The 25,230-nt window shown below is 44.8% G+C and overlaps 1 protein-coding gene across 1 annotated transcript in view; it reads left to right on the forward strand.

Moving 5' to 3' along the window:
- COPG2 (COPI coat complex subunit gamma 2) overlaps positions 1-25,230 on the forward strand; it is an 89,327-nt gene that overhangs the window by 62,634 nt on the left and 1,463 nt on the right. The window contains exons 16-23 of the mRNA XM_073619425.1: positions 966-1,069; positions 5,173-5,298; positions 14,222-14,287; positions 19,885-20,024; positions 20,133-20,304; positions 20,625-20,722; positions 22,893-23,031; positions 24,874-24,972. Of these exons, the coding sequence (XP_073475526.1) occupies positions 966-1,069; positions 5,173-5,298; positions 14,222-14,287; positions 19,885-20,024; positions 20,133-20,304; positions 20,625-20,722; positions 22,893-23,031; positions 24,874-24,972 (944 nt within the window). The remainder of the gene's footprint in view (positions 1-965; positions 1,070-5,172; positions 5,299-14,221; positions 14,288-19,884; positions 20,025-20,132; positions 20,305-20,624; positions 20,723-22,892; positions 23,032-24,873; positions 24,973-25,230) is intronic.

Here is a 25,230-nt window from a genome sequence, read left to right on the forward strand (position 1 = left end):
ATAGAGCTTTCTTTTGGTGGTATTTGATCATCTCTGGGTTTTTGGGGTTTTTTTTGTTATAAATCAAATGAAAAAATTTTGAAAAAAAATATACAAAACAGTTTTATATTTTGTTATAAAATTTTGCAAACAGGTAATTTTTCTCCTTCGTTGATGTACGCTGATGAGGCTGCCTTGATGGGCACCAATAGGCTGCCTTGATGGGCACTGATGAGGTGGCACTGATGAGGTGGCACTGAGAGGTGGCACTGAAGGGCGACACTGAAGGGCATTGATAGGTGGCACTGAAGGGCACTAATAGCTGGCACTGATGGGTGGCAGTGATGGGCACTGGTAGGTGACACTGATAGGTGGCACTGATGAAGCATTGATTGGCATCACTGGTGGGCATTGATAGGTGGCACTCATGGGCATTGAGAGGTGGCACTGATGTACACTGGTGGGCACAGATGAAGTGGCTGTGCCTCTTCCTCTTCGGGAGGAAGCCGGTGATCGGCGCTTTTTTTTGTCCTCACGCTGTCAGTATGAGGAGAACAAAAAAAATTAACGATCTTCTGTTTACCTCACGTGATCAGCTGTCATTGGCTGACAGCTGATCACGTGATAAGGGGCCGGGATCAGCCCCTTACTCCGTTCTGTGATCACCTAAGTCTCAGCTGGCTCCAGCCAGCCCGCGGATGTGCCGGCTAGTCGCTCAAGCCTTCCAGTGGGACGGGCGAGCCGCAGGAGGGGGTCCCCTTCCACTGCTTGGGATAACAGCCGAGCGGCTTCTTGTTGATTTGCCCATATGATAAAAGGAGTATACACACGAGGAGTAGGAAGTTAAAACTTTCCTTCTTGAGTTCTTACACAGGAGAAATCGGATAGCAGCTCCAATTTAAAATTGTGGGAGAATATTAGTTATTAGAATTGTACTAGTTTGGTGTTATTTGCTGCTTCTTGAATTGTTTTAATATGCCTTACAGGTGCATGATGGAGAGTGATGATGAGGTCCGGGACAGAGCCACGTTTTACTTCAATGTACTAAAGCAGAAACAGATCAACCTCAGTTCAGCCTACATTTTGAATGGTTTGTGATGATTTCTTGTAATTTTTATTTGTTATTATTATTATCATACTCGATTTTATATAGCGCCAACAGTTTATGCAGCGCTTTACAATGAGGGGACAGCACAATTGCAGTACAATTCAATACAGAAGGGACAGGAAGGCCCTGCTCGTAGAGCTTACATTCTAAAGGGAGGGGGTGGGGGTACAAAAGATAATAGATGTGGGGAATTATTTGATGGGGTTGGCTCGGGGACAGTTGTTAGGTGGGTGTGGAATAGGTTTCCTTGAATAAGTGAGTTTTCAGGGATCTCCTAAAGGTGGACAGGTTATGGGGCTGATCGGATATACCAGGGCAGGGAATTTCAGAGGCTAGGAGAGGCTCTGGAGAAGTCCTGAAGGCGAGCATGAGAAGAGGTAACAAGGGAGCTAGAGAGCAGGAGGTCCTGGGAGGAGCGGAGGGAACGATTTGGGCGATATCTGCAGATGAGGTTGGTGAACTAGCTGGGGGCGATGTTGTGGATGGCCTTGTATGTTGTGGTTAGCATTTTGAATTTTGAACGGTGGGGTAGGGGAAGCCAGTGGGGAAGGGATTGGCAGAAAGGGGCAGCAGTCACGGATCGGTTAGTGAGGTGTATTAGTCTAGCAGCAGCATTCATAATAGACTGAAGGGGGGATAGCCTGCGTAAGGGTAGGCCATTAAGGAGACAGTTGCAGTAGTCAAGGCGGGAAATAATTAGGGAGTGAATAGGTTGCTTTGTGGTGTCATTAATCAGGAAGGGTCAAATTCTGGAGATGTTGTGAATGTTAAGGCGGCATAATTTAGCCAGTGATTGGATGTGGGGGCTAAAGGAGAGGTCAGAGTCAAGGATTACACCCAGCACCCTGACATGTGTGGAGGGACCAATGGTTGTGCTGTTGATCTTAATGGTAAAGTCATGGGGGGGGGGGCCGGGAAGGAGGAAATATAAAAAGCTCAGTTTTAGAAAGACTGAGTTTGAGAAAGTGATGCGACATCCATACCAGAATGTCATTCAGTAAGTTTGAGATCCGTAAGGAGATCGAGGGGGTGAGTTGAGGAGTGGAGAGATAGATCTGGGAGTTATCGGCGTAGAGTAAGGATGGGCTCGGACGTGTTCGCACACTCCACGCGCAGAGCCCGCCAGGAAGTCAGCACGGTGCTGCGCTAATCACAGGCAATGAGACATTTTCCCGATGTGCTTCTGCAGAGATCGTGAAATATCTCACTGCCTCTGATTAGCGCAGCGCCGTGCCGACTTCCTGGCGGGTTCTGCACGTGGATTATGCGAATACGCCCGAGCCCATCCTTAGCGTAAAGGTCATATTGAAAGCCATGGGAGGTTATTAACTGGTCCAGGAAAGAGGTATAGAGCAAGAATAGGAGGGGTCCAAGGACAGAGCCTTGGGGGTACCCCAACTGAAAGAAAGGAAGAGGGGCGGAGGAGATGGAGTTGTAAGTGATACTGAAAGTGCACTGAGATAGGTAGGAGGAGAACCAGGATAAAGCAGAATCACGGAGGCCAAGGGAGTGAACATTGCTGAGGGAGGAGCAGGTGGTCAACTGTGTCGAAGGCAGCAGAGAGGTCATGAACAAGGCATTCGATGAGCTTGGAAGCAACAGGTGGGGTCTAGTGAGGGTTTTTTAAGTATGGGGGTAACCAGTGCATGTTTGAGCAGGGAAGGAAAGGTGCCGGAGGAGAGGGATAGGTTAAAGATGTGGGTTAGGGAGTTTAGGATAGAGTAGAAAGGTGGTCGCAGTAATTGGGAGGGGACAGGTGGTGAGGTGGGCCATGGAGAGGAGTTTATCAACTTCATCGGTGGTAACTGGGCAGAAGGAGGAGAGTATTGAGTGTGGTCTTGGACCTGATGTGTTGGATAGGGGAGGAAGTTGAATGCTGGATATCTCCTTGCGAATTGTGTCGATTTTGCTTTTGAAATGGTTGGCAATCTGTTGAGCGATAAGCAAGTTGGTGGGTGGGGCCAGTGGGGGTGAAGTAAGGAATTAAGGGTAGAAAAGAGTTGACAAGGTTTGGATGAGAGGGTTTTGATTAGAGTGTTGTAGTAGGTTTGTTTAGCAGTGTGGAGGCAGGAGTTGTATTTGAGAAGGGCAGATTTGTAGAGGGTAAAGTCTTGCAGGGACTTAGATTTACGCCATGCTCGCTCAAGAGCACGGCTGTGTCTCTTGAGACTTCTGGTGTCGTTTGTTTGCCAGGGTTGTGGCAGATGGGGCCTGGTTCTGCAAGTAGAAAGAGGAGCAAGTATGTCTAGGGAGGATGACAGCGTGTTGTAGATGGAAGTGATTAGGTATGGGCAGGACAGGGGTGAGATTTTGTCGTAAAGGCCATCAGTAGCAGAATGAAGAAGGGAAGGTTTGAGGTTGTGGGTAGTGGTTTATGGGTTGGTAGCATGGGAGGTAGGAGACAAGGAGAGTGTGAAACGGATAAAGTTGTGATCAGAGAGAGGAAAAGGTAGTGTTAGAGAGGTTGCAGGGAGTGCAGTGATGGGAGAATTCGAGGTCGAGAGTATTGCCGTTGGAGTGAGTGGTGGTTTGTGTCCATTGTGTTAGGTTAAAAGAGGAGGTTAGGTTGAGAAGTGGTTGCAGTATTAACATTGATTGGAATGTTAAAGTCACCTAGGATGATGGCAGGTACTTCAGAGGAGAGAAAGTAGGGTAGCTATGCAGAGAAGTCATCCAGAAAGTGCGGCACTGGTTCAGGAGGCCGATAAATGACTGTGACCCTTAGACAAGCAAGAGAGAAAAGACGAATGCAGTGCACTTCGAAAGAGCAGGGAAAAAGAGAGGGAGGTGTATTGTGGGGCAAGAAGTCCGACGCCACCTCCTTTTCGCCCACTGTTTCCGGTGGAGTGAGTCCAGAGGATGCCACTGTGGGACAGGGCAGCGGGAGAAGTAGTGTTGAATTCATGGAGGCAGGTTTTGGTAATAGAAAATAGATTAAGAGATTTGGAGAGGAAAAGGTCATTGACAGAAACTAGTTTGTTGAAGACTGAGCAGGCATTCCATAAGGCACATGAAAGAGGGGGGCCGACTTGTGGAATCAGGGGATTTGGGATGAGAAGGTGGGAGTTACGACTACTGTTGGAGGTGGTAGACAGCCAATTTTGGGGGTGGGAATTGGGTGTGGGAGGGCCGGGGTTTGGTGCGATGTCCCTAGCCATTAGGAGTAGTAGCAGGGTGAGGGTGGTAAGTCGGGAGTGGGATTTATAGGAGGGCAAGGGAGTGGAAGTGGTGATACTATGTGGACTTAGAATGAGCAGGAGGTGATAAGTGCGGTAATATTGAGTGGGCAGAAGAGAGGGAGAATATGTACAGGTTGCGGGCTGGAGGGGGTAATGAAATGAGAGGTTGAGGAGAGAGGACGTTATAGCAAAGATTAGTGTGAGCATGTTGGAGGGTGGGGAGATGGGAATAGAAGGAAGGCTGAGGAAAGTTAGAGTTAGAAGGGGAACTTCCTGTAAAATAGGTGTGGAACACTAATGTCTTACTTGCTTTTCTGTAGCAGTGCGACTAGTCGCCGGAGTGACACTTTGCGCAAGGAGTGGCCAGCCCAAACCCTTATCAGCCGTCCCAAGAATTGAACTACATTTATACAGGGATGGTGTGGGGGGAGGTTCACAATTATTCAATTAGGAGCTGATAAAATCAGGCTTGTGGGTGGGTGGGGTTTACAACTGGCCCACGCAGAGTGCAATGCAAGAGGGGGCAACAGGATAATGTTAAATGTTTGATCTTGTCCAAGGCAGCGTAATACAAAATAAATGACACTTAAAAAAAAAAAACTGCAAGTATAGACAGCAGTTTCAAATTCTTAGTAAGGCAGAATTAGAGTTCAGTTAGGCAGTGTAGTCCAGTGTAGTCAGGTGGAAAATCGCAGACAGGTAGAGCAACTTTGTGTTCTAGGGAAGATCTATTCAGTTACCAGAGGGTATGAAGAGTCAGAGTATTTATTTTTCTTTTTGATTTTATAATCTTTCTATAGTACACTTACTGGTCACTTTCATTATTTTTTTTTTTATTTTACTTATTTTGCTTTATTGTTGTTGCTGTAGTGGGCTGCACTTGTTTTATAAATTGGTGTTCTGCAGGTCTTACAGTTTCTGTGCTGGGACTAGAGAAAGCCTTACATCAGTATACACTGGAGCCATCGGAGAAACCATTTGACATGAAATCCGTCCCACTCTCCACTTTCCCTTTCTTGGAGCAGAAAGCAGGTAAATGCCTTTAGGTCCTTGATGAAAAAAAGTTTGTACCCTAAGTTGTTACACAAGAACAATGTACCGATTAAGAGCATGCACTGTACGGCTGGGTTCACACTTATGCGATGCCAGACATCACAAGTGATTTGCCCTGCATTGCTGTGCAGATTACATGCGATGTCTGTGCGATGCAAATTTAACCATACAGTTTGTATGGCTGAAATCGCATTCGCACCAAAATGGTGCAGGACCCTGCACAGAAATCTGATCACATGGGTGTTCAGACCCATGTGATTCAATCCCACAGTTCGCACTGCTTTCTGCACACCGATTTGGGGGTGTTATTAACTTTATTTCTTTATCGTACATCACGTGACACAGAGCACCATAATAATGACTATCTGGGTTATATGCTACCTTTAGGTGATTGGACACTGGCAACCAATAGTAAGAAGGTTCCTCCCATATAACCCCTCCCATACAGGAAGTACCTTTTAGTTTTTTGCCAGTGTCTTGAAGGTGATGGTCACTGCTGTGGAAGCTCTTCAAACTTTCTTCAATAATTGTCCCAGTGTGGCTGTTATATCGGATCCATTCGGATGGCATAACAAAGCTAAAGTGGATGGTACCCGAGCCTTGGTTCAAGAACGAGGTTTTGCTTGTAATGTGTCCTTTAAGGCGTTGGACCCTTGTTATATGGTATCCCTGGTCTTCACTTGCCCAAGGGAACCAGAAGGGTGCTTTACAGGTCCAAGGGTGTGGACCCCGTACAAAGGGGGACCCGGTCCTTGAAGGTCCTCAGTGGTGCTACCCGCCATGATGGGGGAAGATTGGGCCTGTATCAGGCCCTGCAGCGAGGACCGGTGAGTACTCCCTCTGGGAGGCCTAAACAATATTACTGTTGTTGCTAAACATGAAATGTCTTAGTATGCCTTGTGTCTCATTGCAAGCTGTTGTAGGAAGCTGACAGACGCAGCTTATGTGAGTGTCTCCCGCACGTGGCAGCGTGTGCCGCGCGCGTGCGTTGGGAGCGTGCGTGTGTGCACGATGCTCGTCCGCGTGCGCAGGTGGCGGTCGCCGCGTGTGTCGCGGTATGCCTGTGTGTGTGCGCCGCGCAGGGTGCACGTGTGCAGTAGAGCACGGGCGCGCATGTGTCACTGGGCGGCGCGCAAGTATAGAGGAAGGTCACGCACCTGCATGTTCATTGCTGCTTGTCAGTTAGCCTCAACAAAAGCCTATTGTGCGGTGGGACGCAGAGGTCTGGGCGTAAGTTTGGACATTTGCAACAGGTTGAAGGCTGGTAAGGCTGTGGTAGCGGCTGTACGCTGGACCCAGCTATATAACTCAGAGGGAGTGCCTTTTTTCCTCAAAACTTGTAAGCAATGTCTTCCAGGAAACGAGAGGAGCAGGGCAAGTCCAGGGGTTAAAGGGACTCCTTCAAAAACAGGAGATCAACCTCAGGTTACTGCAGCATCAGTCTCCCCTGAAAGACCTGCGGCATTTGGCCTGGCTGAGCCATTGCAGTTGTCAGACGTGGTGGCTACTACCAATATCCCTGCATCAGCCTATGTTACTAAGGATGACTTAGCATCAGCCCTAGCTGGCCTTGAAGGCAAGATAGCAGGTATGATTGCTACAGTAACACAGGGAGGGAAGAAATGTCATAGATCTCCCTCCCCTGAGCCTGGTCCCAGTGGTGAATCACTTGAGCACCAGGATTCTTTTGGCATGGGTCCCTATGATTTGGATCCAGAATGGGCAGAGGATTTGGAGGAGGAGGCCATTAAAGACAAGGAGGAGGGAGAGGCTGAAGAGTCCTCGGCTGGGGATTCAGGTTCTGAAGAACCAATTTCGGCCTCTCAATCCCAAAAATTGTTTATCCAGTCCTTGGCTGAGATGGTGAGAGCTGGATTTAAATTACCTCCGGTGCAGGGACCAGGACCCTCCTGTTCTATATTAGGATCCTTGCGTCCCCAACCAGGTTCCCAGGCGTCTCCTTTGCATCCTTTATTGGAACAGGTAATTTACGCTGACTGGAACCACCCGGACAGGACATACTTGCCTCCAAAAAGGTTTTCTTTTTTATATCCTATGGAGGAAAAATTCAGGAAGAAGTGGGATACACCTTTGGTTGATGCTGCCATTTCTTCAGTGAATAAAAGTCTGACCTGCCCAGTGGATAATGGCCAGGGATTTAAGGATCCGGCAGATAAAAAAACTGGAATCCTTACTAAAAGCTTCCTTTGCGGTAGCCGGGTCAGCAGTACAACCGGCAGTTGCGGCTATCGGTATTTGTCAGGCATTGAAGGACCGTTTTAAGAAATTGTTCAGGAATCTGCCTGTTCAAGAGGAAGTTTCTAACTAATTGTCAGAACTTCCTCGCGCTTTATGTTTTGCGGTAGACGCATTAAAGGACTCGATCCAGCAGATGTCTCGTTTTGCGCTACTCTCAATCCATATGCGCAGAGTACCGTGGTTGAAGAATTGGTCGGCCAAGATGCCATGCAAGAGGCTACTCGCAGCTTTTCCTTTTCACGGTGAGCGTCTATTTGGGGAAGATTTGGATAAATATATCCAAAAAATCTCAGGAGGGAAAAGTTCCTTACTTCTGGTTAAAAGAAGGCGTAAGCAGCCTTCCTTTAAGATTCCCAGTGCTCCTGGGCCAAGTGCCTCTTCCCCTAAGAGGTACCGACGGCCTCAGCTACCTACCTTTAAGAAGCCTCAAGGTCAAAAAAGACCCTAGACCCAGAAACCAGCCAAGGCCAATTCCAAGTCTTCCTTGTGAAGGGGCGCCCCCACTCTTGCGGGTGGGGGGCAGACTGCAGTGGTTCTCAGATGCTTGGGGAAAATTGGTTCAGGACAGGTGGGTTATTTCTACCATATCTCAGGGTTACAAAATAGAGTTTTGGGATTTTCCCCCAACTCGATATTTGGTATCCAGTGTCCCATCAGACCCGGTGAAAAAGAGAGGCGTGTTCCTCGCTTTAGAACAGCTGGAAAGGCAGAAGGTAATTATCGAGGTTCCACAAAAAGAAAGATTCAAGAGGTTCTACTTGAACCTATTTACAGTACTGAAGCCGAACGGAGAGGTAAGGCCCATCTTGGACCTCAAATCCCTCAATTCCTTTCTAAACGTCCAAACCTTCCGAATGGAGTCAGTTCGTTCAGTAATCGCATCCTTGAGAAAAGGGAGATTTTATGGCGTCCATAGACATCAAAGACGCATACCTGCATATAGCAATTTTCGGTCCGCATCAAAGATTCCTGCGATTTGCAGTAGAGGGGTATCATTTCCAATTTGTGGCGCTTCCATCCGGTCTAGCCACGGTCCCTCGGTATTCACAAAGGTTCTGGCCCCAGTGTTGGCATTCCTAAGGTCTTGGAAGATCTCGGTGGTAGGATATCTGGACGACCTTCTGTTAAGGGACCAAGCCTACTCCACCTTGGTAGAAAACATTACAACTATGGTCCGTTTCCTAAGGTTCCTAGGCTGAATTCTAAATATGGACAAGTCAGCCCTTCATCCAGCTCAGGTCTTAACGTATCTGGGTCTGGTCTTGGACACAACCCAAGAAAGTGTAATTCTACCTCCCTTAAAGGTCATCTCTATAGTGGAGCTGGTTCAGAAGGTCAAGTGGGTAGAAGGTCCTTCAATTCGTCTGTGCATGAGGCTGTTGGGCAAAATGTCGTCATCCTTCAGCGCAGTTCCCTATGCGCAGTTTCACTCCAGGATGTTCCAGAGAGCTACCCAGGAAGCTTGGGACAAGTCAGTTCAAACTTTGGATCATCCCATGTCTCTATCCCTACAGGTAAAAAGGGAACTCTCTTGGTGGGCAAAGACCAGCAACTTGAACGGTGGAAAATCCTTTCCACCAGCATCCTGGAAAGTAGTAACTACGGACGGCAGTTGTCTAGGCTGGGGAGCAGTCCTAGAAGAGGCTTCCGTCCAGGGTTTATGGTCTTAGGCAGAGAAGACCTTGCCCATCAATCTGCTGGAAATTCGGGCAGCTTGCTTGGCTCTCCTATTTTGGACGTCCAGACTGTGGGGGTTTCCTGTCCGAATCAAGTCCGACAACTCCACGGTGGTGGCATACATCAACCAGCAAGGGGGCACCCGGAGTTGGGCAGCCTAAAGAGAGGTAAATCACATATTAACTTGGGCAGAGGGACATGTGCCGTTTCTGTCGGCAGTCTTTATTCCAGGGGTGGACAATTGGCGGGCAGACTACCTAAGTCGCCAGCAGCTACTACCGGGTGAATGGTCTCTTCACCCTGAAGTTTTCCTTCAGATCTGCTAGCGCTGGGGGGATGCCAGATGTGGATCTTCTGGCATCCAGATTCAATGCCAAGGTAGACAGGTTTGTATCCAGGACCAGGGATCCCCTCGCTGTCGGAACAGATACATTGGTGGTTCCCTGGGACCGGTATTCTCTGATTTATGCTTTTCCTCCGATCCAGATGCTATCGCACCTGTTGCGCAGAATTCAGGAGGAGCAGATTGCAGTGGCCCAGGAGGTCCTGGTACTCAGAGATTGTGAGGATGGCGGTGGAGGACCCGCTGTGTCTCCCATACCGTACAGATCTGTTATCTCAAGGTCCCATATACCATCCTTCTTTACGGTCGCTGAATTTGATGGCATGGCTATTGAGACCAGGGTGCTGAAGGACCGTGGTATCTGAGGTTCAGTCTTATCTACTCAGATAAATGCTAGAAAGCCAGTTTCTTAGAAATATTTACCATAGGGTCTGGAAATTTTACATTTCCTGGAGCGAGAAGAAAGGATGGCTTCCTCGCAAGTATGCGATTGGAAGGATCCTTGCCTTTCTTCAATCAGGAATTGATCTAAACTTATCTTTGGGAATCATTAAGGGGCAAATTTCGGCCTTATCAGTTTTTTTCCAGAGGCCAATTGCATCTCATTCCTTAGTGTGAACCTTCGTCAAGGGAGTACTGCACTTAAAACCTCCGGTTAAGCCTCCCTTATGCCCCTGGGACTTGAACTTGGTGCTATCAGCCCTACAGGTTCAACAATTTGAACAAATTAAGCATATTCCTTTAATTCTGTTGACCAGGAAATTGTTTTTTCTGATAGCCATAAGTTCGGCTAGAAGGGTGTCTGAATTAGCCGCCCTTTCATGTAAAAAACCTTTTCTATTTTTACATCAGGACAAGGTGGTGATGCGGCCCCGTCCAGATTTTTTACCTAAGGTGGTTTCCAATTTTCATTTGAATCAGGATATAATTTTGCCTTCCTTTTTTCCCAATCTTAAAACTAAGGAGGAAAAGTCGCTTCACTCACTGGATGTGGTGAGAGCAGTCAAGGTTTACTTAAGCATGTCAGCTCTTTTCAGAAAACTGATTCCCTTTTTGTTCTGCCAGAGGGTCCTAAAAGAGGACAGGCAGCAACTAGTTCTACTTTCTCTAGGTGGATTTTGAGTTGAAACGCAGGGTTCCACCTCGATATTTCAAAGCTCACTCTACTAGAGGAGTTAGTACATCGTGGGCAGTGCGCCAACAGGTGTCTATGGCTCAGGTTTGCAAAGCAGCCGCTTGGTCTTCAGTTCATACGTTCACCAGGTTTTACCAGCTGGACGTTAGATCTCAAAAGGAGACTATTTTTGGCCACAGCGTGCTGCGAGCGGCTTTATAAGTCCTGGAGGGGATTTAGGAATACTTTGCCCTCCCCTCAATTGCATTGCTTTAGGACATCCCAGATAGTCATTATAATGGTGCTCTGTGTCCCGTTATGTACGATAAAGAAAAATGGATTTTTAAAACAGCTTACCTGTAAAGTCCTTTTCTTGGAGTACATCACGGGACACAGAGGTCCCTCCCTTCTTTTCTGGGATCTTCATTGCTTGCTACAAAACTAAAGGTACTTCCTGTATGGGAGGGGTTATATGGGAGGAACCTTCTTACTATTGGTTGCCAGTGTCCAATCACCTAAAGGTAGCATATAACCCAGATAGTCATTATTATGGTGCTCTGTGTCCCAAGAAAAGCATAGAAAGAAAAGAAAAGTATTTTACAGGTAAGCTGTTTTAAAAATCCATTTATTTCCAATGCAATACTCCCAACGCACACATTTCTGCACAAATGGCTGTATCTTAGATTGGGTGCTGAAATGACCAACGGCTGGAACCGACTGCAATCATGAGAAGGAAGTGTCACCAGCACACCAGGATCTCCAAAATTGGAGATCATAGCAAAACCTATGGCAATACAAACACTGTTTGAAGCAGGTCAGAAGGAGGTAAAATGCACCTGTCATTGAATTCTTAATGCTTTCAGAAGTGTTTCAGTTGGGTTCACACTGTGGCGGACACAGACATTGCATGTGATTCGCACCCGCACTGCAGTGCCGATCACATGCAATGTCTGTGCAATGCGAGTTCAGCCATACAGTTGTATGGCTGAACTTGCATTGGATTCACACAGAAAAGGTGCAGGGACTTTTTTTCCCGCACTGGAATCGGATCGCATGGGTGTTCACACCCATGCGATCTGATTCTTGTCCGAATCCACAGTTTTCACTGCGATCTGTGAACCGATCTGGGGGTGTCATTAACATTGTATTGACACCCGCAGCGGTTCACAGAAGGCAGTGTGCCTGCGAGAGAGATGTGATGCGGGAATCAGAGCTAGAATTGCGCTGGTTCCCACATCTCTACAGTGTGAACCCAGGCTCAAATTGATATCAAACTTATGCATTAACAGAAGCTTATTCACACAGGCCCTAACAAAGTAAGGAGATAAACATCCCCCAGGCTTCCCAATCTACTGTCTTGGGCCGCCCTCTTCTGGCAGCATTTGAGTCTGTCCAAGCTCTAAAGTTGAAGCTTAGACAGAGGGTGATGTCTTTTGTCCCCACGTAACACGATCCGGGCCTCATGATTGGCATTCAGCCCTAAACACATGTGCTTCCACATACCCAGAAGTCCCACTACATTAGCAAGAGTTACGGTTATGCAAGGATGTGGCGTGGGGCATGGCTTGGTAAGTATAACTGCCTGCGGGAGGGAAGGCTGTTTGCAGACACCATCACTTCGCTCTGAACTGGTCAAGTGATAGTATTTGTTTGGGAATACTGAAAACTTCTGACCGTTATGAAGTGCAGGTACACAGAGGCAAATGCCTACAGCAGCTTTCAGTATCCTTCGCTTCACCCAAATGCTAAGCTGTTCTGAATGAGCAAAGCTCTGACAACTTCATGGTAATGGTCCATTACTATGACTGTTCAAAAGAAATGTGTGAGAGGGGGGTGGAGAAGCGTTACTACTATGAGGAATTGCAAAGTTTGTTTAAAATCTTTGCAAATTTCTTAAAAATAAAAAAATGAAAAAAATCACATGTAAATACAGTAAGTATTCACAGCTTTTGCTCAATACTTTGTTGAAGCACCTTAGCCACCAACTACAGTCTTAAGATATAGTGCTACAAGCTTGGCACACCTATTTTTAGGCAGTTTCTCCCATTCTTCTTTGCAGGACCTCCTAAACTCCATCAGGTTGGATGGGGGCATCAGTGCACAGCCATTTTCAGATATCTTCAGAGACGTTCAATCAGGTTCAAGTCTGCGCTCTGGCTGGGCCACTCAAGGACATTCACAGAGTTGTCCCATAGCCACTCCTTTATTATCTTGGCTGTGTGCTTAGGGTAGTTGTCCTGTTGGAAGATGAACCTTCGCCCCAATCTTAGGTCAAGAGCACTCTGGAGGAGGTTTTCATCAAGGATGTCTCTGTACATTGCTGCATTCATCTTTCCCTCAATCCTGACTAGTCTCACAGTTCCTGCTGCTGAAAAACACAGCATGATGCTGCCACCACCATGCTTCATTGTAGGGATGGCATTGGCCAGGTGATGAGTGGTGCCTGGTTTCCTCCAGATTTGACATTTGCCATTCAGGCCAAAGAGTTCAATCTTTGTTTCATCAGACCAGAGAATTTTGTTTCTCGTGGTCTGAGAGCCCTTCAGGTGCATTTTGGAAAACTCCAGGTGGGCTGTCATGTGCCTTTCACTGAGGAGTGGCTTCCGTTTGGCCACTCTACCATACCTGCTTGATTGAGTGCCGCAGAGATGGTTGCTCTTCTGGAAGGTTCTCTTCTCTCCACAGAGAAACGGTGGAGCTCTGTCAGAGTGATCATCGGGTTCTTAGTCACCTCCCTAAGGCCCTTCTCCCTGATCTCTCAGTTTTGCCAGCGGGCCCGCTCTAGGAAGAGTCCTGGTTCCAAACTTCTTCCATTTACGGATGATGGAGGCCACTGTGCTCATTAGGACCTTCAATACTGCAGAATCTTTTCTGTACCCTTCCCCAGATCTGTGCCTCAATACAATCCTGTCTCGGAGGTCTACAGACAATTCCTTAAGTTTTGTGGCTTGGTTTGTGCTCTGACATGCACTATTAACTGTGGGACCTTATATAGACAGGTGTGTGCCTTTCCAAATCATGTCCAATCAACTGAATTTACCACAGGTGGCTCCACTCAAGTTGTAGAAACATCTCAGGATGATCAATAGAAACAGGATGCACCTGAGCTCAATTTTGAGTGTTTTTTCTTTTTAATAAATTTGCAAAGATTTCAAACAAACTTCTTTCACGTTGACATTATGGGGTATTGTTTGTAGAATTTTGAGAAAAATAAGGAATTGAATCCATTTTGGAATAAGTCTGTAACATAACAAAGTGTTGAAAAAGTGAAGCGATGTGAATACTTTCCCGATGTACTGTATGTGCCAACACCTAAAGTCTTTAAAGAGCAATCATGTAGTATTCATTACCATAGTGAAGCAACATACAGTCTTTTATGATGCCCACCTGTCTCAAAAAGAAAAAAAAAATCTCTTTAGGATTAGGAAATGTTTACGTGTAGTTTAATCTCCATTAAATGTAGTGTTATTTTACATAAGTTTTCCTCATTAAGTTTTGCTTTATGCTAGATCTTACTCCAGTGGCCACCAAGCAACATGTTAAAGCAGCACCTGCTCGACAAGACATATTTCAAGGTAAACATACAAACTCTCACTCTTCAAATAACCGTAATAATCATTTTTATTTATATTCCTAGCAGAGGTATGATAGTTTTTCTTTTTTATTGTAAATTGGTAAGGCTGAATTCTGAACAAATATATACACAGTTGGTTATGAACAAACTCTTTTACCCGCTAAAAGATCTTTGACCCGGCATAACCAGGAAGGTGATACCACTTTCTGTTAAAGCTGGACTTCAGGATTAGCAAATATTGTCTATATACAAGAGGCATGTGTATTCTTACTTGAATCTTGGGGTACTGTGTGTATCATTCCAGAACGGTGCAGGAATCCAGTGTGAAACTTTGCCTCTATGCATTTCCTATAACAGAGTAGGGTCACTGCTGCGCTCTCTCCTAGTGCAGGGTGGCCAGTGTTGTCTGTGCCCCTCATCCTGTAGTTTTCAGCAGGCAGCCTGTAATTGGAGGAGCTGCTGAGCCCCTCCCACAGCTCTGCTCTCTGTACAGGTTATGCCCTGCACAGAGATGATGTCACTGCTACTTTTACAAGGTAATATCTGGGTTTGGTGCGCAGAAAGTTCATTTTTTAGCCTTTATGGCTATTGAGGAATATATTGGAGTTTGAGGATATTCAAAGTATTTGGGCACAGAGTTTATTTTTAAGGAGTACATTGGTGTCCCCTCCCTAGCTCATCTGCTGGATTGACAGTTAAGGAGCAGCAGCACAGTTTCTCGGTGCTCTCCCTTCCTGTAAGCACATTTGTGTTGTGCAATACAATAAAGCCTTATTGAATGATGTTGGTGGCTCTTCCTTTCTACTTCCAGTGTGAGTGCTGCTGTGCATGAGGGTTGCAGCAAAATTTAATGTAAAGACAAATGTAGGTAATAATACCACCTTTTTTTAACCACTTCAACACCGCGCCACAGCTGAAAGACAGTTGTTTTGGGAGGGCGTGCATGGACATTCCCCCAGAACACGCCTCCCACGGGCCCCATTTGGGGCTCGCATCAGGCCCTTTACCACATAATCAGCTCTTTCCAATCACAGCTGATCACATGTAAACAAACTTGCAAGTGATTGGCATTCCTTTCCATACTTGCTGTCATGGCGCAAGCAAAGGCGAGCCAGTACTTGGAAAGTGTGTAGGAAACATTTACACCAGGCATGTCCAAAGTCCGCGTTCCAGTTTAATATGCCCCTCCTGGTAATTTGGATATATATTTTTATATATATAATATATATATATAATCTTTTGTGGCCCCCATACGGTATTTATCGGCGCTGTCTCAGAGGGGACAGGGAGGAGGCGGGACGAGTGCCGTCAGATTCCATACAGGAGAATCTCCTGTTTAGTTGGCGGCATCTGTAATAGGAAGTCCCGTCTCCTGGGCTGCCATTAGACGACTGTTCTGTCTATCATAGGAGGCGTGACTTTGTATCAAAGAGGCTGCCGAGTAAACAGGATATTCTCCTGTATGTAATCTGTTGGCGCTCATCCTGCCCCCCTCCCTGTCCCCTCCAAGGCTGCAGATGGGCATCAATCAGGCTGCACTGATGGCAATGATAAGGCTGCATTGATTGCAATAGTGAGGCTGCAGATGGGCACAGATTAGGCTGCATTGATGGGCACTGACCCTTATTTTGCTTTACAGTTCTTTATTTAAAATGTAATTCTTTTCCTGAAACTACCCTCTTAAAGTGAAGGTGCATGTTATACGGTATATCCAAATAACATGCCCGAGTTCATCCCTAGTCCTGAGCTGCGCTCTGTGATTCGTTGGGGACCACAAAAGATATAGATATATATCTATCCAAATAACACACCCAAGCTCATCTCTTCACCACACAGGCAAGAGAATTCTTGTTGGGCAGTGGACGAACACACTTAGACCGAATTTTAATGGTTCAAAAAAAGTCAGGCAAAATGGTCGGCCCTCACGCATGTTCACTTTATCAAATCTGGCCCTCTTTGAAAAAAGTTTGGACACCCCTGTTTTACACAGATAATCAATACTCTGATTATCAGTGCAGATTACCAGTGCCCATCAGTGCAGCCTCACTAGTGAGTGCACATCAGTGAAGGAGAAAAATTACTTATTTGCAAAATGTTATAACAGAAACTAAGAAAAACCTGTTTTTGAAAAAAAAAATGTTTTGTCTTTTTTTATTTCTTTATCAAAAAATAAAAAAGTCAGTGATGATTAAACACCACCAAAGGAAAGCTCTATTTGTGTTGCATGAACGGGCAATTGTCATTCTAAATGCGACAGCTCTGAAAGCTGAAAATTGGCCTGGGCAGGAAGGGGGTAAAAGCGCCCAGTTTTGAAGTGGTTAAACCTGCCTCTTGTCAAACCAAGCCCTTTTATGTGTTCATCTTTAAAGTAAACCTTTGCCCAGATCATGCACACTAAAGTATTTACATATTTCAACAAGCAGTAAAGCACTTTAAAACAAGTCCTGATTTAACAATTCGGCTGCCAAAGCTATATATCTTTTATAGTTGAAAAAACAATTCTGTTCCTTGTGGTGTTTTTGGATATTTGTGTAGTTTGTTTTTAGCAATCTCTAATAAGAGAAGGGGGGAAAAAATGGCAACTTTTGCAGTCTTAACACTCACCGCATTCTTGTGTTGGTACCTCCTTTTACATTTTTATAGTTGCTTTTTGAACTACTTAATTCCTTTTGTATTATAAAAATAAAATATACCAAAAAATTTGCAAAAATGTGTTCGAAAATACGATTAACACACACACATACACACAAGTTGTTGAGGTCCTCTTTCCTACCAAAGGTGGTTTCTTCATTCCACCTGAATCATAACATTGTTTTGCTCTATTTTTGTCCTAAGCATCCTACAGAAAAGATGCTTCACTTTTTGAATGTTGCCTAAGCAGCTTCATTTCAACATTCTGATTGTTTCCTGTTTGTTTTGGCTGAGGGTCCTCACAAGGGTCAGGAATGCTTCTCAATCCACTATTGCTAGATGGATTTGTTGGCTCATTTCTCAGGCCAATGGCCTCAGGGCAAGATTCCTCTTTTTCCAGTTAAGACCCATTTCACCAGGAGTGTCATTACTTTATGGGCTATTCCACTTCTAATGTTTATTAAGTTTTACAAAATAGATGCTTACGCCTCTGTGGAGTACAGTTTTGGGTAGATGGTTTTGCATTGCAGGCAGCTTTGTAGTGGGGTTACCCTTGTCCTTTTTTGTTTGTTTTTTTTTTGGCATCCAGGCCATGCTCCTGTTGCCCACACCTCATTTTCAGTGCCAGGGCTGGTGCAAGGATTTTTGACACCCTAGGCGGTACGGGCTTCCTGTAAGGGGCCCAAGCCCCATTAGTTCAACAGGGGGGCCCGGGCAGCAGGAGGAATCGGATCATGGAAAAAGGGGGTGACTGGTGTGGCAGGCAGAAAATTACATGAACCGATCTCCTGTATGTGTCTCCCTGCAGCAGCTGAAAGCTGGCTTCCCCTCCTCCTCCTCTTGCTGGCTTTCAGCTGTTGCAAGGGGAGGCATAAAGGGCATTGGTCCCTGCAATTGCCCCCCTCTGCACTGATCACCCCCTCTTGTCCATGATCAGATTGTTTCTTTGCTCTGCTGCCTGGGCCCCGCTGTATGCACCCCCCTCCCTTCCTCGCAGTGCTGCCAGCTTCATCTCCTCTCCCTCCCACCAGTTTTCAGTTGCTGCGGGGGGGGGGGGGGGGGGGGGGCTGCAGAGGATCTGTTCTAGTAAATGCCCCCCCACCACTGTTGATAACCTCCTTCCCCCTGCTGCCCTTTTTGCCCCTTCAGCAGTGCTGACGACCTCTTCTCCTTTTCCTCCTGCCGGCTGCTGCAGGGTAAGGGGGGGATAGCTTCAGATGGAGAGCAGGTCAAGTAGACTATACTGGGCCCCATGGTTTCTAACAGCAGCCTTGGCTGTGGTGATGAGGGGGTGGGATCAGTGGCAGTGAGGGGGGTGGGATTAGCCCCAGCCACTTAGTCTCAGTAACTGTGCCTCCAGGGATGCCTTTTGTGACCCATGGGGTCTCCTAGGAGAGTGCAGAGCTCCTCCCCCTTCACTCTATTGGTGGTCAACGGACTTTCTCCTTTAGTTTCCGCCTCCCTAAAGCTTCCAGCTGCAGCTATGAGCAGAGAGGATAGGCAGGGTCCACACTGCTCAGTCTCCCCTTTGCGGCGGCTGCACCCCCCCACCATCACACAGTGGTGGAACAGGCGGGCCCCCTCACAGTAGCAGAATGAGTGGGTGGGGTGCCTCCGACCGATGTGCGCTCTAGGCCGGCGCCTACCTTGCTTATAGGTAGAGCCAAGTCCTGTTCAGTGCCTTGGGACATCCCTGATAGCCATAACTATGTAAGTTATTTATTGTCCTGTAATGTACAATTAACAAATTTAGGATTTTTTATTCTTGGAGTACATCACAGGACAGAGATCCCTCCTGTTGGCTGTGTCCTCATTGCTTGTTACAAAACTGGGGTTTAGATGAGCTGGGATGGGTTACACCTGGGATTTCTGCATCCGCCCCCCCTTTTTTTTGTCCATTGTCCATTCACCAGAAGGTGAAGGGTATATCCCAGGTAGTTATGAATATCTAAGTCCTCTGTCTTGTGATATACTCCATTAAAATAATATTGCAGGTAAACTAAACATACTAATGTACAATTATTACGAGTACAGTATTGTATGGCAGACTAACGTAGTCAAACCAGGACACAGATGCACTTTACCCACTTGACCTCCAGAAGATTTACTCCTCTTCATGACCAGGCCATTTTTTGCAATACGGCACTGCGTTATTTTAACTGACAATTGCGCGGTCCTGCAATGCTGTACCCAAATGAAATTTAATGTCCACCCCCCCCCCCCCCCCCCCACACCCCCCACAAATAGAGCTTTCTTTCACTGACAGACAAATTAAAAAATAAATTGTAAAAAATACAAAAAAAAAATCACTTTCTGCTATAAAACATATCCAATAAAAAAAAGTAAAAAAATCAAATTTCTTCATAAATTTAGGCCAATATGTATTCTGCTACATATTTTTGGTTAAAAAAAAAGGGGTTAAACATTTAGGGCGATTAAAGGGTTAAATGTGTGCCTAACCAGTGTTTTTGTTTACTATGTATGCTGTTTTTACTAAGGGATGTGCTTTGCAGGAAAAGAAAATCCATCACATCCCTGCTGTCTAGACAGAGCTCTGCATTATTAACATATGCAGAGCTCCATCCAGCCTCTCTCCTTGACGATCAACGGGTGTCGACAGACATCCATTGGCTGGCACCCGCTGATCGGCTTTTGCTGTGACTAATCACAATCACTAATCACGCCACCTAGTCGGAAGTGCAGAATCGTGTGTGTGTGTGTATATATATATATATATATATATATATATATATATATATATATATATATATATATATATATATATATAATCGTGTGTGATTCTACACAGACCAACCGCCCTGTAGCAGTAAATCTGCTATGGGGCGGTCGGGAAGTGGTTAACACCGCTCATACATGATGCAAAGACAGGCTGCCTGTCTAGCAACTATTGGTACTTTGTGACCCCGACATTATTTGTTACAGTGCGGTTTTCATTGCTATTTACAGGACAATTGGCTGCCATTCCAGAATTCAAAAATCTGGGTCCACTCTTCAAGTCTTCTGATCCTGTGCAGCTTACAGAAGCTGAAACTGAATATTTTGTACGTTGTATCAAGCATGTATTTACAGATCACATTGTATTTCAGGTGAGTAAAGTTTCTGCTTTATTCAGTAACAGGCAGCCCTACAGTACTAATGTGCAGGTACTGTATGCAAACATGGGACATTACTTACATTTTACTTTGGATTTACAGTTTGACTGCACAAATACACTGAATGATCAGCTTCTGGAAAAAGTGATCGTTCAGGTAGAGCCATCAGAGGGATATGAAGTGGTTTATTATGTCCCAGCCCAGAGTCTACACTATAACCAACCTGGCATATGTTATACTTTGGTCCGGCTTCCTGAGGATGAGTCTGCTACAGGTATGATCATTTGTGTTTTGTTACTGGCTTTTTCAGTTACATTTCCAGGTATGAAGCCTTCTTAACATGGTTTACACCAGATATAATCTTACAGTTCTATGTAGTAACTTAGCTTTTACCCATGAATGTAACAGCATATTCAAGCCAACATGTTTGTATGTGTTAGATTTATGAACTGACTTTAATATATCACATAGCCAAACCGGGACACCAGGTTTATGTACATAGTTGCTTTTGATTTAATCCTTATTCAATGAATAAGTAGTTCATATTTTTTTTTGTATTCATGCGTTATTCATTTAATTGTATGTCATATTTAGTGTCCTGCACATTCAACTGCACAATGAAATTTGTGGTCAGAGACTGTGATCCCCACACTGGCGTTCCTTATGATGAAGGATACAGTGATGAGTATGTGGTATGTTGAGTTTTTTTTTTTATTCTAACCTTGTCTGCTTAGTGAGTAGAATTTTGGATTGATTTATTAAAACTGGTGAGTGCAAAATCTGGTGCAGCTGTACACGGTAGCCAATCGGCTTCAAACTTCAGCTTGTTCAATTAAACTTTGACAGAAAAAAAACTGGAAGCTGATTGGTTTCTCCGCAGAGCTGCACCAGATTTTGCAAGTAAAGCAACCCCTTTGTGTCATCCCCAAGGAGCAGTTTAATCATATTATGTACATTTTAAGGTTTTGCTTCTTGCAAAAGTGATGCGCTGTTTTTATAATAGAGTGAAGCTCCAGGTGTTCTTGTTTAGGCTCCCTTCACATTAGTGCAATTTCAGATGTGACTTGAGTGCACAGAATCGCATGTCAATGGAAATCACGTTGTTATGGTACCTGTTCACACCAATGCGAGTTAGCACAGAGAAATTTTGGAAAAGCTTCCTGCCCTACAATTTTGTTGTGATTCCAGCACAGTATTAGCCCTGTAGAATATGCAAATCACTTCAAAGTAGCACTACATAAAAAAGCCAGATCAAAATCGGATTGCACCAGTTTGAACCTGGCGTTAACCCAAACATAACTGAAATAATCTTCAATTAGTTCCTTGTATGTAACATTTGAAAAGTATATAATCATAATTATTTTTGGATCATGCTGAAATAAGAACATATTCCTGACCATTTGGCTGTATCCATTTTTAAAGCAGTAGTAAACTGGGAGAGAAAAAATAAGTTTTTCCCTGCAAGGCACAGTTCTAATGTGCTAGTATGCATTGTATACTAACATATGATGTGAAACTTATCTTAAAGGATACGTTCAACTTTCAGAAAAAAATAATAAATGCACATCTTTTTGCAGGTAAAAAAAAAACTGTGCATTTTATTATTTTTTTCTTTTGGAGCCTGTAAAGCACTGCACCAGCGTTCAGAAGATTGCTGGTACCATGCAGGTTTCTTTCAGATCTGTCAGTATATCTGTGTAGCCGTACATCCCAAGACATCACCAGCTGCTACACACAAGTAAATATTTTCTAAACTATGCACCTTTAGGAGATATTTACAGGTAAGCCTTATTATAGGCGTACCTGTAGGTAAAACATAAACAAATGGACTTTACTACCGCTTTAAGTGTTTAATCAGAACATGCAGTGCTGACCTAAAAAAGCTGAGTTTTTATTTTACAGAGAATTTTATCTAACACTATTTTTCATTTTTTTTGTTGTTGTATGCAAAACTTTAATAAAATGCAATTTTTCGAAAAAATAAAAAGCCCAGTTTACCTTTTTGCATGTGATATGATTGATCAGACAATGCACAGTCTTGCCTGATCACTCTTGTTCCTCTTCAGACATACTGTCACGGAACGTCCCACACTCCGCTTGAGTGCTTCCGTCATATACCACTTCCTCCCAGTCTGTATACAGATATCCCAACCTCTCTGAGCACAAAACAAGGCGACACTTGCTTGTTGCTAACATGAACTGTTTTATTTAGAATCAAAATTACAAGACTTTATATGCCGTTGGAACCTCCTCTAACAATACAACTGTAACTTAATTAACATAATTAACATGAGCTAATTAACTAAAAAATTTACCCAGACCAGATGACAGACTTGTGGGCACCGAGCTTCACACAGTAGTATAAACACAATAGCTGGAGCTAATTACAATTAACAATACAAACAACAATCTCTCTCCCCCCCCCCCCCAGCCTATTCATCAACAGTTCGTCTCCTAGCCAGTCCTGGAGGCTAATGTGATCAGCTCACTCAATTAACAGGTTGAGTTCAGAATCAACCAAACCAATAATAGTCTCTACATACATCCTGGGAGATATTGTGGACAAATATTACTGTCCCATTTTAAGTAATCCAAGATATATTTTCTCACTCACCCTGTGCCAGGATGGCACAGGGTGACTTAGACATAAGATGTATTCTGAGTTCCACGGGCCCTCCCATCACACATACCAGTACTGGATCTGGTCTCTTCTGCCCTCTCTCTATACCTGTAAACGTGTATGCCTGCTGAGGCAGTGCAGGTCCTTATAGTGAGTTACCTTAGGGAGGTCACATTGTACATGCATGTATGACTGTTCTGTGTTTATGGGAACATTCTAATTATGAATGTATTTTCAACAAGCTTGAAGATCTGGAGATCACACTCGAAGACCACATTCAGAAGGTGCTGAAACCAAATTTTGGAGCAGCATGGGATGAGGTGGGCAATGCACATGAGAAAGAAGAAACCTTTGCTCTCAGTAGTACAAAGACTTTGGAAGGTAACACAATCTGTATTGATTCTTTGCATATCTGGTATGTTTTGGATGTCGATTTTATCCTTCATGTGTTGACAACATTAGTGTTGTCAAGCGAGTTTAAAAAATAAACTGAAGTCACGGAAATAGTTATGCAGTCTAACAACTCTATCCCTTCCCTGGAGAGCATAGAAAGGGAGTTGGGACTTTGTGTGAGGCAAGTGACAACCAAATAATGTAATATGTGTATAATAACTTAGCCAGTTTATTGTCATAAAGAGGGTATAAAATCGCACTCAGTGTAAAGTACATTTAAAAGCCAATACATGTATGGAGTGAGAAAGTAATAAAATATAGCAGAGATTATAAAATATGCATGCAATGATGATTGTATAAAACATGGTTGCATCCTGTCAATGATCAATGCGTTTCGTGTTAATTAAACCACTTCATCTGCATCCACTTGTCTGCAAGAAATAAACACTGATAAACTCTAATTGGGACTCCAACATTAAAGGAAGGAGAGGGAAAATGTTATAACCTGATTACTTACATGGGACTGGGATGCAGGAGTATGTAATACTGCAATTAGGAGGAGCCTCTAGAGTAGGCTGTCTGTCCCAGGAGCTGAGGAAGCTACGCTGGGCACGGGGTGAACACCCAAACACAAGTGTTGAAATAGTAATATAGGGCAAGGCTCCAAAGGAATCTGCAAAAATTATATGCTATATATATGTAATAGAGTAGCGCTAATGTGAACCAAGTGGAGACCAGTGTCAAATGGGAGTGAGGGAAGAGAAAAAAAGTATACCACTAGAGGTAGAACCATAGGACCATATCCAAGCAAGTGAAATTATAGTGCAAGGTATTGTAAGGCAGTCATATGTATAAAATGGAACCAAAAGTGGATGAAAAAAACAACCAAAGACTTGTGCAAAGCAGAGAGAGACCCATATGTGCCAGGATAGTTTCCTCATCTGTATGGTACAGGGACATGTTCCACAGGTAGTGTGCTGCATGACTAATAGTGCAAGTAAGGACACTATTGCAGTGAGAAGAGCTTTTTAGGCATCCAGCCCACCCGCAGGTCACTCCCAGCATCACGTTAGGCATGATAGAGGAGTGGCATCCCCCTCTGAGTGGCACAGCCATCCACGATTTGGTGCCAAAACCTCCCCCTATAAATCAGCCAGAGAGTGGAAAGGCGCACACGTCAGCACCCAGTGTGATGCGGATGCGCAGCAAGTAATCTCGCCCGTTCCCCCGCCCCCAGCATAAAGTAGGGAGGGTGCCAGGTGCGCATTGCAGCTCCCAGGCATCAGTCAACCAGGCGGCCCCATGAGGGCAGAGCACAAACAGCTAAATACAAGGGCTGCTATATCAATAGGAAGGAAACTAAATGTAGCTATGATGTAAAACTCTGTATGTCCTGTGTGTGCAGAGCAAGTCCGTCAATCACACAGGGCATACCAGTGAACTATGATCCCTTCCCTGTCATACTAGTTTGTGTGAGGAATCTTGTACTGAGGGGATTGGCTGTATAGCCTGGTATACACTAGCTCACCCCCTGAGCTATTGTGTTCTGACAGGGGGAGGACCCCCCGCAGCTCTTTCCTCCACTTGCTGAGAGCACTGATCGGATGCCGATCAGCAGACCTTTTTCAGGTCATGCCCTCTTGACAGAAACCAGACCAGCAGTTTCTATTGAACCGCCCGATAATCGCTTGCCCAATCGAAGGAATGAGACTTCAACTTTAAAAAAAACCTGCACAAACTTTTGGCGGGTTGGCTGCTGTTGCTGTTCTCCTAAAATGCTAATTGTCTGGCTGTCTTTGAATCACTGACCTTCTGTATTTGTTTTATCAGAGGCTGTAGCTAATATTATTAAGTTCTTGGGAATGCAACCATGTGAGAGGACTGACAAGGTACCTGAGAACAAGAACTCGCACGTGCTTTATCTATCTGGTAAGACAAAATCACCCCGGTTGTATTCCTTATATTACCAAGACAGTCAATTGCTTGTGTATCTGCCCCTTTCTAATGGAACATTCTGTTTAGTATTGTAAGCAATATAATATACCGTATTTATCAGTGTATAACACGCACCTCAAGTTTAGGAGGGAATTTTAAGGAAAACAACTTTTAGGAGGGAAGTTTAAGGAAAAAAACTTACATTTCAATGCCCATCAATGCAGCCTTATCAGTGTCCATCTGCAGCCTTGT

This window comes from Aquarana catesbeiana, linkage group LG03 (genome assembly GCF_042186555.1).
Source record: "Aquarana catesbeiana isolate 2022-GZ linkage group LG03, ASM4218655v1, whole genome shotgun sequence".
Classification (NCBI taxonomy): domain Eukaryota; kingdom Metazoa; phylum Chordata; class Amphibia; order Anura; family Ranidae; genus Aquarana; species Aquarana catesbeiana.